This window comes from Capricornis sumatraensis, chromosome 7, assembly GCF_032405125.1.
Source record: "Capricornis sumatraensis isolate serow.1 chromosome 7, serow.2, whole genome shotgun sequence".
Taxonomy (NCBI): Eukaryota; Metazoa; Chordata; class Mammalia; order Artiodactyla; family Bovidae; genus Capricornis; species Capricornis sumatraensis.
In genome coordinates this window covers 80,324,738-80,339,427 of record NC_091075.1, presented here as the reverse complement: position 1 = coordinate 80,339,427, position 14,690 = coordinate 80,324,738, and the positions used below count along the sequence as shown (strand labels likewise).

General features: G+C 32.6%; 1 protein-coding gene across 18 annotated transcripts in view; it reads right to left on the bottom strand.

Moving 5' to 3' along the window:
• Window positions 1-14,690, bottom strand: part of ADGRL3 (adhesion G protein-coupled receptor L3) — a 572,691-nt gene that overhangs the window by 155,800 nt on the left and 402,201 nt on the right. For 14 of the 18 annotated variants that reach the window (XM_068975496.1, XM_068975495.1, XM_068975497.1 and 11 more), the window contains 2 exons: window positions 10,825-11,010; window positions 7,826-7,864 (listed from right to left, as the gene is read on the bottom strand). In XM_068975496.1, the coding sequence (XP_068831597.1) occupies window positions 7,826-7,864; window positions 10,825-11,010 (225 nt within the window). The remainder of the gene's footprint in view (window positions 1-7,825; window positions 7,865-10,824; window positions 11,011-14,690) is intronic. The other 4 variants (XM_068975499.1, XM_068975500.1, XM_068975501.1 and 1 more) reach the window with 1 other exon arrangement.

Here is a 14,690-nt window from a genome sequence, read left to right as displayed (position 1 = left end):
GATAGGTTCAGAAAGTAGGATTTTAAATCTCTAATGCTATTTCAAGTGTATTTTTGGTCTTCTCATTAGGTATATGATCATAAGGCTTTAAAGACACATAGTAAGGTAAATTGATGTGTACTCTCTTATGTTTGCATAGAAATAATATATATTTATGTTATATGTATTTAAAACTCTGAAGGTAAACTTATGTTCAGAAAGCAATGATGCACTAGAATGGACTTTAAATGAACAATTTTACAATTAAATAATGATCCAGGCTTTAATCAAGAAGTTATAAGACAAGAGAGAATAAAATTTTGTGAAAAAAAAGTGAGAAAATACTTTTGTTTTAGGTGAAAGTATTTTATATAGAAATAAAAGGTCTTTTACTCCCACCCTTATTAGAATTACTTCCTGAAGCATTTATGAACCATATATATATATTCTATGTGTATTCTGTATAAATATTTATATATATTCTATACATGTATATATTTATATATATTCTATATATATATTCCATATATATAAACCATATATATATATATATTCTAGCTATATATATATATGAAAACAGGAACATTTTGTTGATTTATAGGAAATGTGCAAAATGGAAGAGTCGGAAATAACTTTGTAAAGCAGCCATCTCTGCCTGATCTGACACACTAGCCATGGGGATTTTGAGAGATTCCCAAAATGATGTTCTTTGCACGTCAAAGCAGAAAGTCCATCATCAACATCTGTCTCTATCCTTTGGAGATTTTCACATCATTAGATTTATGAACTGACCTATCCAAGATCTTAAATAATAGTCTGTATAATTTACACTGCTTATATTACATATGGTTTTACTATCTTTTGATTCAGCAATTGCTTTACAACAGTATTTAATGACTACAATGTATAAAAAAGAATTCTTATATCTTCTTTATCTAAAGAAAACTACTTTTACATGGAAGTCACTTTCTTTGATCTCAGTGTCTTTTAGCAATAGGTTCAGGGCACCAGAAACATGCAGGGTGCAGATTTATATTTTCTCTCTTACACAAATCAAGTGCAGATTTATCAAGCTGTGAAATATATTAAGTTCATAGTGTTTTAACAAAGGGTTACCAAACCTCAAGAACCTGGTGCGATTCAAACTACTTTCAGATGTCCTTTTAATTATATTAAATGAAAGTTTGAGTTGGCTTTGATGCTTATGGGCAAACATTGAAATCTCTTGAAAGAGCTGCTAAAAGTACTCCCCGTTGCTGTAGTTAATATACTACATTGTATGTACACCACTAGGCAATTTATTCTAGCCACTTTAACAAGGATATCCAGCCTGACAGGCCACAAAGAATAGTATCACAAGTCAAGCAAAGCACAAATCATTAAAAGACTCAAAAACTTGTTTGACATGCAGCACGGAGCTCTTTGTCACACAGCCAATTAAGTGACCAAACAAGGAACTTGAAAATACTCATTAATTTTTTCCTAGCAGTATAAATGGAGGTTAGAATCTTTTCTTGTCTCATCCACCAAAGGCACACAAGTAAAACTGGCATAATTCAATTTTCACTTTGTCAAAGGTGCAAGTAGCAACTTTGGTTCACAGAAAGTATGTATTAAAGACCAAAAAAAAAAAAAAAGAAAAAGAAAGCAATAGGTAGAAATGTTTATGTATCCAGGCTTTAGAATCTTTTAAAATTCATCAAATGTTGACATTACTTTTATCACTGAAAAGCTGTATTTGTGTTTCTGAGCAGTTTCAGCAGCACCTGACATCCTTTTCTTTTGTGTGAGATAAGAACTTGAGTTGACTCCTGGATGCCATACTCTTCAGGCCCTCCTCCTTCTTAAGGAGTTCTTTAGTCTCTGCTGCTGGTTACTCTTCCTCTCCCGGATGTCATCATATGACAGTGTCCCGGGTCTCAGCTCTAGATTCTCTCCTCTCTATACTCATTTCCTTGATAAACTCATCTAGGAAATGAAACATTGACTGAAAATGCCACTCTAAGTGAAACATTGTTTTTGCTTTTGTTGTTTTCCAGTGGCTCAGTCATGTCCAACTCTTTGTGTTCCCAAGGACTGCAGCATGCCAGGCTTCCCTGTCCTTCACTATCTCCTGGAGCTTGCTTAAACTCATGTTCGTTGAATCAGAGAGGCCATCACATCCCATTCTCTGTCATGCCCTTCTCCTCCTGGCTTCAATCTTTCCCAGAATCAGGGTCTTTTCTAATTGAGTTGGCCCTTCGCCTCAAGTGGCTGAAGTACTGGAGCTTAAGTTTCAGCATCAGTCTTCTAATGAACATTCAGGATTGATTTCCTTTAGGGTTGACTGGTTTTTGAAACATTACTAAATGATTACTTCTAGCCTGACCGTTCAGCTAAATTTTAAGCTCATATACCTAAACTGCAAATTTACCATCAATATTGCATATCTAATAAGAAACTTAACATACTTCTTAGTGAAGTTCTTTTCATGTTCCTCTCAAATTGGTCACAGATAGACCATTTCAGTAAAGGGCAAATTCATTCTCCCAGTTGCTCAGGCAAAACACTGTGGGTCACTCCAACATCTCTCTTTTCCAGACACTTCACCTTACAATCCCTTCAATTCAGTTCAGGTGCTCAGTCATGTCCAACTCTTTGTGACTCCATGAACCACAGCACACAGCCCTCCCTGTCCATCACCAACTCCTAGAGTCCACCCAAACCCATGTCCATTGAGTCAGTGACGCCATCCAACCATCTCATCCTCTTTTGTCCCCTTCTCCTCCTGCCCTTAATCTTTCCCAGAAACAGGGTCTTTTCCAATAAGTCAGCTCTTCGCATCAGGTGGCCAGAGTATTGGAGTTTCAGTTTCAACATCAGTCCTTCCAGTGACCACTCAGGACTGATCTCCTTTAGGATGGAATGGTTGGATCTCCTTGCAGTCCAAGGGACTCTCAAGAGTCTTCTCCAACACCACAGTTCAAAAGCATCAATTCTTGGGCATTCAGCTTTCTTTATAGTCCAACTCTCACATCCATACATGACCACTGGAAAAAACAGCCTTGACTAGACGGACCTTTGTTGACAAAGTAATATCTCTGCTTTTTAATATGCTGTCTAGGTTGGTCATAACTTTCCTTCCAAGGAGTAAGCGTCTTTTAATTTCATGGCTGCAATCACCATCTGCAGTGATTTTGGAGCCCAGAAAAATAAAGTGAGCCACTGTTTCCCTATCTATTTGCCATGAAGTGATGGGACCAGATGCCATGATCTTCGTCTTCTGAATGTTGAGCTTTAAGCCAACTTTTTCACTCTCCTCTTTCACTTTCATTAAGAGGCTCTTTAGTTCTTCTTCTCTTTCTGCCATAAGTGTGGTGTCATCTGCATATCTGAGGTTATTGATATTTCTCCTGGCAATCTTGATTCCAGCTTGCACTTCATCCAGCCCAGTGTTTCTCATGATGTAATCTGCATATAAGTTAAATAAGCAGGGTGACAATATACAGCCTTGACATACTCCTTTTCCTATTTGGAACCAGTCTTGTTCCCTGTCCAGTTCTAACTGTTGCTTCCTGACCTGTATACAGGCTTCTCAAGAGGCAGGTCAGGTGGTCTGATATTCCCATCTCTCTCAGAATTTTCCACCGTTTATTGTGATCCACACAGTAAATCCTATTTGTTCCACTTTGAAAAAAAAAGGAAAAATCTTGAACCAGAAACATTATTTGAGCATCCCATACTCATATCCTATTTTAGGTAGTTGTTATTGCCCAAATGGTTACCCTGTTTCAGCCCTTACCTTCCCTGCCATCATCTATTTTCTAATTTTAAAATGTATCAGACCATGTCATCCCTCTGCTCAGAAACCTGGAGTGGTTTCTTATCTGTCTATGAGTAAAAGCTGAAGTCCTTACAAAGGTCTATCAGATCTGGGCCCTTGATGTCCTGTCACCCTTTTCTCTTTCACTTCATTCCAGTTGCATTGGCTTCCTAGACAACACAGGCATATTTCTACCTCAGAAACTTTCTGTTTTCTTTGCTAGAATGCATTTTCCTACATATCTTCACAGTTCACCCCTTCAGAGTTTTTCTCAAATGTCACCTCACCTCAGTGATGCATTTCTTGCTCTGTTTTTCTCCCTAACATTTATTATCATCTCACATACCATATATGTACTGTTTATATTCTGCTACTAGATATTTCACCCTATGAGAGTGGACAGGCATTTTGACCTGTTGTGGGCCCTGCTGTTTTCCCAGTACTGAGAAGATTATTGTGCACATGTGCTCAACTAGTAATTCTTGAATGTTTTTGTTAACTACTGTGTGAGGTTTTTTTTTTTGTTTGTTTGTTTTTTTAACAGTTGAAGCTGAGATTGCTTTTATAGTGATGATACCTAGGATACAGATTTCTAGTGGATAATGAAGGTGAAACAAACAAAATAAATAAATGAGTAAATTTTAAGTCCAAATAAAATAAAATAAGTAAAATCTAATAAAAAGAGAGCTTATTTCAAATAGTTTGTAAGACTTAAGACATAGACTATCTACCTTTTAAAAAAATGAAAAATGGAAGGAAGGATGGGAAGAAGAGAAGAAACCAGATTTGTGTCTTTAAAAAAAAATTTGTAGCTATTTACTAATTGTTAAATCAGTTCTTGGCCTAACTATGCAAGTAATAGTGGTTTCCAAAGAATGACTCAAAAGATTCACATCAATAACGATGCATGTGTGCCCAGTCACTCAGTTGTGTCCAGCTCTTTGCAACCCCGTGGACTGTAGCCTGGAAGGCTCCTCTCTCCATGGGATTTTCCAAGCAAGAATACTGGAGTAGGTTACCATTTTCTCCTCCAGGGGATCTTTATGACCCAGGTATTGAACCCCCATCTCCAACATCTCCTACATTGGCAGGAAGACTCTATTACCATCAAGCAAGATTGACTATGAGCCTCCAGGGAGTCCACGCCACCTATGGGATTTGGAGGACAAAGGAAACCGCCAGCAAAAATCAAAACATATTTCTTAACTAGGAAAATGTTCTGCTTTTAAAGCATTTAAAATGGAAAAAAATGAATGTCAGTAAATTTTAATAGTTCCTTCAAAAGAATATGAAATAAGAATTTATGCAAAATGCTTTTCACAGTGATGGTCACAATGCCTAATAAATGATTTATTCTTCATAATATATCACTGTTATTCTTAAGCATGGTTTTGAAGAAGCACTGGATGCACCAGGATAGAAGCATTAGTGCCTTCAGTGTCAGCTGTGTGACCTAGTTCCAGTCATTGGATCTCTCCAGATTTCAATTCACTCATCTTCAACTCTATGGGCCCTCCTGGTAATAATATATATGGTAACTACTTAATATGCATATGGAACACAAGCCTTACTTGTCTTCTCTGGAATAAAACTTAAAACCCTCTTCTAAATGAATATATGCATTGTGTCTGGGATATGGTAATGATATTTTAATTTGACATATGTGAATACCTATATTTTAATAGTCAACAAAACTTTTAGGGTAATCTAAAATTGCAACTGAATAATGAAAAATAAAATATATTGGACCTAGTTTTTTTATTTTCATTAAAATTCTTGATATAAAAGCATAATAAGTTTTAGGTGATTCATATATTATTTTAAAAAATCAAAGCAACTGACTTTTAATTGCTCACTTATAGATCAGTTATCATAGCTGACTATTGACAGTCCAGATTTCACTGTTACTGTGTGTGTGTGTGAAATAAAGTGGGAAGCAAGAAGTAATGAATGGATCTAGATAATTCATAAAATAGACACTGTACTTCTAAATAATTAAATGCTAAATGTATTTAGATGGTCAAAATCATATCTAGAAGAATATGTGCCCATGGAAAGGAAAAAAAAAATTTAAGTATCTTTTAATAAATTTTTTTTTTCAAATTTAGTGCAAAAAACCTTTCTAGCATATTTCATTCCTATTTCATAGGTAGCTTAGAATGTGCTCTGAACATAGAGATAATAGAGAACATACCTTTAAAAGCCAAATAGACTAAAGATTTAGGTATTATTCAGTATAGAATTTCACAGAATAATGATCTATACAAAAGGAATAGAAATAATGTCATGTATTAGCAAGCAGAGCATTTCCACTTCACCAATATTCTGTTTGTATTTGGTCTTATCAGATGTTTGGTCAATAGCTGAAACATTTATTCATAGCCAGTCAATTATAACAACAGGAAATCAGCCATTGAATAAACTGTGCTATTAATTTTCCATCAGAGATTCTTATTTGAATGACCATGCATTTCATAGATTTAAATATTGAAAGGCTAAGTCTAATTATTTCCAAGGCCCCATTAAAGAATAACATAGGTTGTAATCAAAAACAATCCTAATATTGCTCAAAAATGATCCTCAGCTTTCAATTCTGAAGAGTACTTCATTTTTTCTATCTATTGCACACACTAAGCAGTCTATATACATAAACCTCCCAAAGTAATTTATTTTCCAAAATATTGGAAAAATCTGAACAGTTTCTTATATACAACAGTTCATTATTTTGTAAGAAAAAATACAAATTAAAAGGTTTTCTTCCTCACCTCTGTTATGCAGATATTTTTCCCCCTTTTAAATGACTGTCTCACACAATGCCCTTATTGTGAATAAACAGATACAGTTTAATTTCTGGACTACCAATCTGAGAACTAGTAACTTGGGTCTTGAGGACATCCTTCTTTACAAATGTAGTTGACCTTCCCTTTTAAACATGCTGATATATCCACATAGGGAATAAAATTTACAGCTACACAGTTTCATATTTTTCTTCCTTCTGATAAAGTTATCTTGTATATTGGAACCCACAGAATGGAAGCTGCCTCACTAGCTGGGCCCATATCACAAATCTAAACCTGCATTTATGGGAAATGACTGTCAAGGAGCCAATCACAACCCTCTAACCCAGCTCACTTTACCCTAGAAAACTGGATCTGCTAGTCTTATAAGGAAATCCCTAATTTCCTTTGCTTTGTTTTGAGTTGTCTCCATAAAACTAACTCTTGCCCAATATCCCTCAGGAAGAGTGTGCTACTGACGGTGAGGCACTGACTCTGGCAACCCATGGATTGATTTACCTTGAATAAAGCAGAGTGAAGTCATTACTAAATTATTTTGTCATTTGACCTTGCCTCCCTTCCTTTGTTCTTTCCTTCACCTCTCTCCTCTCTTCTCTCTCCTATCTTCTGACATCCACGCCCTTCTTTTCCTTCTAAAAATAACTGTGAAGCTTGCTTCAGGGATTCCTTTCCACAAGAACTCATAAACAAACAAACTTTTTTTTTTTTAAATCCTGCTTAGAAACAAATTACAACATGTTAACTGAAACATTCACTTTGGGATTCCTGTGCTTATAATGAGTGAAAGAATCAAATCATTACAGCATGTCTTGATCAATTTGGTACAGAAGTATAACATTCCAAGTATCCTGGAACTGTTGTCTCATTTGATTGTCATTTCTGGATGACTTGTTACTCAAATATTACCTAGATCAATATATGAGTGAAATGTTTTCATAGCCCCCTCTGAAGAAATTAGAGATTTATATATTATATCCAACTCACCTTTCAATGATGATCAAAATTCTCACACCAAAGTTGCATCTCTTTGCTAGTCTATGATCCTCTTGTATGATAGAGCACTGTCACTGTCAAATTTCTTTTTAGCACATGCTCTTTCATATAGCTTTCCATTCCCACCCTCTATGCCCTCCCTGAAATTCTTCAAGTTCAATACGTTATCATCTTTCTGTCAGATTCCCATACATGCGATTGCCAACAGAGATAATTTAACAACTTAACACATTTATAAAAACGCAGAAAGTACCTGGACATAGGCTCTGCAAGAGCGCTCTCTTTTCTGAAGCTGAATCCATTAAGACAGCAGATTAAACACAGAATAGAAAAAACAAATTAGTGACAGAAGAAAACAAGAAAAATAAAAGAACACACCTACACAAACACCTTATTTTGTTGGGCACTACTTCCTAGAAGAGAATGACAGCTAAGCAGCAGCAAAATGTCAGCATTGGCTTGAAAAATAGTAACCAATACTTTTCCAGAACCCAAGTGATAACTGGATGGTATAAAGCTGTTAACGATGGAAAGAAATTTTAGAATACATTTAGTAGAAGTTAGTAAAAATCAATATACTTTATTTTTTTGACATGATTCATTTCATATGAGGTTAGTTATTAACTTGTGGGCCACAGATGAAGATGTGTGAAGTAAGTAAATTATGTCAAGAATTTGAAACCCATTTTTTAAAGATAGTAAATTGTCTGTGGTTTAAAGACAATTTAGATAGTTAATATGTACCACAAACCATTTGTTCATACATACAAAAAGTTTTATTTATTGATAAAATAGAAATGCATATTCATTTGACTCATTGACTCTAAGAGACAAATACCAAGAGCTAAGTAATTTCTGATTAAAAGAATGCGATTAATCTTCTGATTTATCTCTGTTTTTATTTCTTGAAGAATTTCTTTGAATGGTTTTGACCAAAAGATTTTACATATTTTAGAAACTTTTGTGGAATAACAAGACTGTGTTTATTTGTTTACATACAGAATGATGTTTTTCTGGGAAAAAGATTATCAGCAACTCATATTCAGTACCAAATTTTTTTTCCTGGTGATAAAATGAATAATTAATACATATATTTGTTTGGTTTAAATAAATGACTGCAAATTTTATAAATTAGATTGTAGTTTTCCTCCTCTTCTAGTATTTTTTTTCCTTCAGTAGCCTTGATTGTTGAAGGAGAAAATTACCCATTTTTAAGAAGCAGTTACTCTGATACCTTTTGTGTGGCTAATACTCTCCCAACTTTAATTCATACATTCTTCAATGAGCATAGAGTAGTTACTCCTCTAAAGAATTAAATGAGTAATGAGTACAAGTAAATTGCCAGTGTTGTCATTGGACCACTGACTAGCGTCTTGGTTTAAAAGGTCTCTAAACTCTCCAGTATTTCAAAGTGGAACACAATCGATTTGTACCGAGATGACTTTGCAAATCTGTTGGGTTATAACTGCTTCAGGGAACAGTGGGAATCACAGAAAATGGTAGCAAGCCAGGAAGCATGTGAATAACCTTTGCCATTCCATCTCTTTACCCCATCATGCAAATTAACATATGACAAACCACATTATATAAACAACTGAAAAGAGCCAAATAAGAAACAAAAGAGAGCATTAAAAAGCTTCACAAATGGAAAATTGCCCATTATGTAGTTATTTGATATTCAGACTAGGCAAGCTGATTAGCTGTAGCCTGTTAGAATGTGACATTAATTGCCAGCTTTACCTGATATTGCCAGACATCAACATCATTTTTAAATAAAGATACAAAATATTCTATAACAAGTAGTGTTATGGATATGTAGCATTAATAGAAATTACTACTTTTCTAGTACATTATAGTAACAATAGCTGGCAGCGATATTCATTAACAGCATCCAGTAAGCCTTGGTAAAATCACAGCATGCCCAGATTATATAGACAGCTGTGGATTATATTCTGTCAGGAGCTGGGCTGAGATTCTATCATGGATGTGAGTGACAAAAATAACTCCTTTTCACTTAAGCATGAAAATAACCAAAAAAAACACCCTTAGTAATAAATTCTATCTAACTGATAAAACTGAATCTATTTTTTGAGGATGAAGTTGCAGAAAAAACTGCTAGATAAAATATCTAGCTTTTTTTGTCTTTAATGTCAAACAATCATCATTTAAAAAATGTCTTCCATCTCATGAGACTCTTAGTCAAATAAGACAGAAAAGAAATAAACATAACAAAGACCACTCTGTAAAGTTATTTTTTCATTCTAAAGGGGAATATTCATTCAGTGAATTCCACAGGATATTAATCTGTTGCTGCCAAATTCTTGCTGTTTGAAGTATCCCTGATATTAAGATTATCCCTGATATTTAAGGCCTTAAAATCCAGTTTCAATAACTGATCATCTTTATTACAAAAATGCCATTAAGAGAATATATGTTATCTAATGGCAGCAATTCTATTATCTTTTCACAACGTGAAATTTTGTTACATAAATAATACTCCTTATAAATATATATAAAACATATTTTATACACTTAAATACAATGCTTATGTCTGTATAAGTTATATACAAAATTTTTACATATGTGTATATAATGTATATAAACATACATTGTAGATTTATAGCTGTAAATTAAAACCCATAAAATTCCTTAAAATTTAAAAATATTTTTATTACTTACAATTCAAAGTTGCTGAAACACATTAAAACCTATTAAGTTATAATGGTAGTGATGCAAAATAATTTACTTAAAAATCAAAAGGAAAATTAAAACAAATGCTTTGTCCAATGAGCTTTTAAATGTGATATGAATTAGGTTAAATTTTTTTTTAATCTATAATATAATGAACTGATAATGTATTATGTATATCTTTTCTCACTGTTATTTTCTAAATTTCTCTTTATTGATTAGATATTTGTTTTACTGTTAATCATATTAATAAAGGCTTGAAAGGGGGGGAAAAAAAATAAAAGAAGTGGCATTTATCTATATTAACCATGTCAGAATTTAGCATCCAGAACAGGATTCTACAGAAAATGAATTATAATTCAAAATATATTTAAAGAGATTTTGATTTATTGTTCCTTAGATTGAAAGTCAAATAAGGGCATTATAATGAGACAGTGAAGTAAATTGAATATAGCTAGCAATTTTCTTTAGAATGATCTAATTTTATGGAAAGAGAGAAATTAATCAGGGAAGTCTCACTGATTTTACTACAACTTTAAAGATGCATGTAACTAAAGTCCTTACCTTGTTCAAACTTCGTGCAGCACTATCTTTTCCACCTGGAGTCAAGTTCCGGAGTTGTACATCTAGGAGGCCTACCAACTGATCCATGGCCCGGACAGAATAAGTGATATCTCCAGCATTCAAATGATTTCTTGTCTGTTCAGCCAGTTCTCTAGCAATGTTGGCAGCTGTCTCTCCAGATTTCAACTACAATTTGGAAAACAGAACAAAAAGGAAAGAGATCTTAAGTAATTTTATTGGCTTCTTTGGACAATTGTTTTTGCATATGTTATAATCATTGAGGTAAGTAAGTTATTAAACTCCCTCTTTATTTGGTACACATTCCCTGAGTTTTCCTGCTAATCCATTATTTTCTTTAATAACTAACTTGAAAGTCATGCCTTTAGGAAGCTCCTCTTGAGGAATCTAACTTCTGGAAATGACTCTCAATTTACCCATCTGAGGGGTTAAGTCTAAGGTTTGCCCAGTGATTTTTCTCTATGCATATCTAAATTGAACATTGATGAGTTTGTGTTGTGAACAACTGTGTTCTCAGAGAACAATACAAATTTTCCATTATGTCTAGTTTAACACTTAGTTTACAAGGAATACTCACTGTCTGCTAAACTCTGTGAAAATGTAATTCCAAATAAAAACTCTGCTATTTAAAATGGTCTTCATCTTCTTACTAAGTAAGAGATTTCACCTCCCATGTACTTGGTAGCAAACTGTTGCTTAGATTTTATCACTTTCCTTCTCTCAAACTACATGCTGATTTTCTAAGTATATTCTATAAGAATTGTTCAAATTGTCAACAATCCAAAGATGTTAAAAGAGATAAAACTTATATGCTACGATCACTTGAACAAATTTGACAGCTCTGGGTAATAAGAAGATAGGAATATATACTAATTTGTAAGGAAGGCCTGTAAAACTTTTTTAAAAAAGGTAAGTAAGTGCAATTTTCCAAGTTATCATGTCCTTGATCTTTTTAAAAATTAAACTAAAGTACAATTATAACACATTAATGCAATTTAGATATAGGTATGCAATGCAAAAATAATGAGGGTCTCTTCTTTTGACTCTATACATTCCCACTTTCTAGAGATTGTTAATGGTTTGGCATATATCTTTCCTAATTTTAGTCTGCCCTACTATTACTTATACAAAAGTGTCATTATTTAGAACATTTTCTTTCCTTCTCTTTTTCTGTTTTTAACAGTCTGATATAGAATTTAAGATCACAAACAGAAAGGGCTTCTCTTTGTAAGGCTATCTTCCTAATCAATATTCAGAAAGCTGTAAGGGGTACAGCTTTCAAAACTCAAACTGGTTACCACTATTTATGCAGGGATACTTAATATATTTGTAGCAGGACTAAATGTTAAAGAAATAAATGAATAAATTGGAGCAATTGGAATACTTACATTGTTAACAATCACATTCTTAAGTTTATAGAAAATCCTAATTCAAATACGCAAAAATAGCTTAGTAACCAAGTGTTGGCAAAGATTTGTATAAATGCATATGACAATCATAAACTACTACTGGATGTGTATATTTGTATACTTCCTATGTAAATTATAGTGTCTATTAAACTCTGAAATGTGAAGACTGTATAAGACAGAGATTTTTCTTATCACTATCAGCCGTAAGAAAATAATCCCACTGTTACGAAAGGGAAATGTTCAAATATATTCATTCCAGCTTGCTTATAATAGAAAACAAAATGGATTATATCTGTGCAAAACTGGACATATATATAAAAATTATGGAATACTATGAGAATAATACTGTTAACATCAATCTTCAACATGTAATACTGACTTAAAATAAATGCAAGTATAAAAATTATAAATATATACTAATATATATAGGCATGGTATTTGTGAAATATGAATATTACTTGAGTAGCATATAAACATGCTATGAAAAATAAATATTATATGTAGATATTTTGTGTGTTTATATATATATATGTGTATGTTTAAACACATAGGACAAAATTGAAAGATGGAAATCGAAAGAAGAATCATTTTCCTCAATGCTTAAATTTTACAAGAATATATAATGTAAGAAGAATATGTTAAAGTATTATATGGTGAATTAGTACTTTTTAAAAACCTTTAAAATGAAAAAAGACAGAAATACCTGCACTAAGTTTATTGAATGTGTAAAATATCAGGGCCTGAAAAACTAAGATGCTTGTAACACCAAATGGAATACATTATAAGGTTCAAGGATAAATGTGTAACAAAGTCAATGTAGATCAAAGTAGCATTCATGACCCACTGATGGATCATGAAAGTACTTTGAAGCAGCCACAAAATGATATAAATGTGATTATAATTCATATATTTAGTCATTATATACAATTTAGAGCTATTTACTGGTAATCTATTAACTCACTTAATGATTTATAAAATTCACTATTCATTAATTAAATTGGTAAAATGCTAGTATTCACAAAGTGTTCAGATTCAGCATTCCATCAATTAAGTCTGAACACCTGATACAATTGCTTAGCAATGTTACAAAACCCCTGTGCACATGAGTATCCAGATAGCTGGAGTTCCTATAATATCCCAAAAGAATATTCTTTTAATCAGTGCACCATGCACAGAGTCTTGCATTTGCTATCATGTTCCAAATATGCTATTCTCATAAAAATGGACATATTTGTGAAATTACTATTGTTTTACTTTGTTAAGCATTGTGCTCTTGTGTAATTGTTTTATTACCATTGATACTATTATCATTATTATTGTATTGTTTTATTCTATGTCTTTATTACCACATAGTACTTTTTCTATGAGAAAATGTAAAGGCATATGCACCTCTGGAGTCTCGTGATTCAGTTAAATGAGACCTTTTGGAAAAAGGCTGGAATCTACTAGAATAAGTAATAGGCTTTAGCACATTATCTTCAAAACTAAAGATTCAAGTAATGACTTTCATTACAGCTATCAGGGAACATTATAAAAAGAAAAATTACTTAACAAACAGAAAAAAATAATAGGTATTTTCATATTGCAATTCAATTTTTTTTGGTTCTGGGTAGTTGTACAAACTTTGTTTTCAACATTAATTATTATAATATTGGGATAGGATATGATAAGATAAAAAAGAAGGCTATATAATTCCCTAATATAAAAATTTAATTTTTTAAAAAAAATACAGTAATGAAAAAGCTGAAAATATAGATGACAAGTCAAAATATAACTGTTTTCAACATAAAAGATAATGATGTTGCCAATGTATGTGTCAATGACAGATAGTGTGTTGTTGTAAATGCTGAATCAAATACAAAAATTATCAGTAATTTATCTTAAAAATAGTTATTATGTTTTTGCATTCAAGAAGTGTTTATGAATTTATGAAGAATAAATCAAATTAATTCCACAAAAGAAGTCTGGAACACAAAGTTCACTAACAAGAAAGCTGCAACAGAAAAAAAAAAAAAGTACAGATAAGTTATAAAAAAAGTTTAAAATAAAAATGTGAAAACCATATTTAAAGTAAAATAAAAATGGATATAACTATTTATTATGATCCCTGCTTCCTCTTAAAATTGAAGAAACTGTAGTAGTAATATTTAAAAAGTTTTAAATATTAAAAATTTAAAAATTATTTCATTCATTTAACAATCATTTGGACACTTATTTCCTAAAGAAATAAAGTCAAATGTTACATGTAGTTTTGCTCACATTCAGGAACCTCACATTCTACTGCTTGGTATGCGGGGTACATAAAAGCAGATGGTATTAATTCAAAAATGCAATTATAAGATAATTTCTGTGAGGTTTTATGGGAATATAGTACAGGGGCAATAAAGACCTGGAAAATAGGGAAGAAAGCAACAGAAAATATCAAATAAGTTGAAAGTT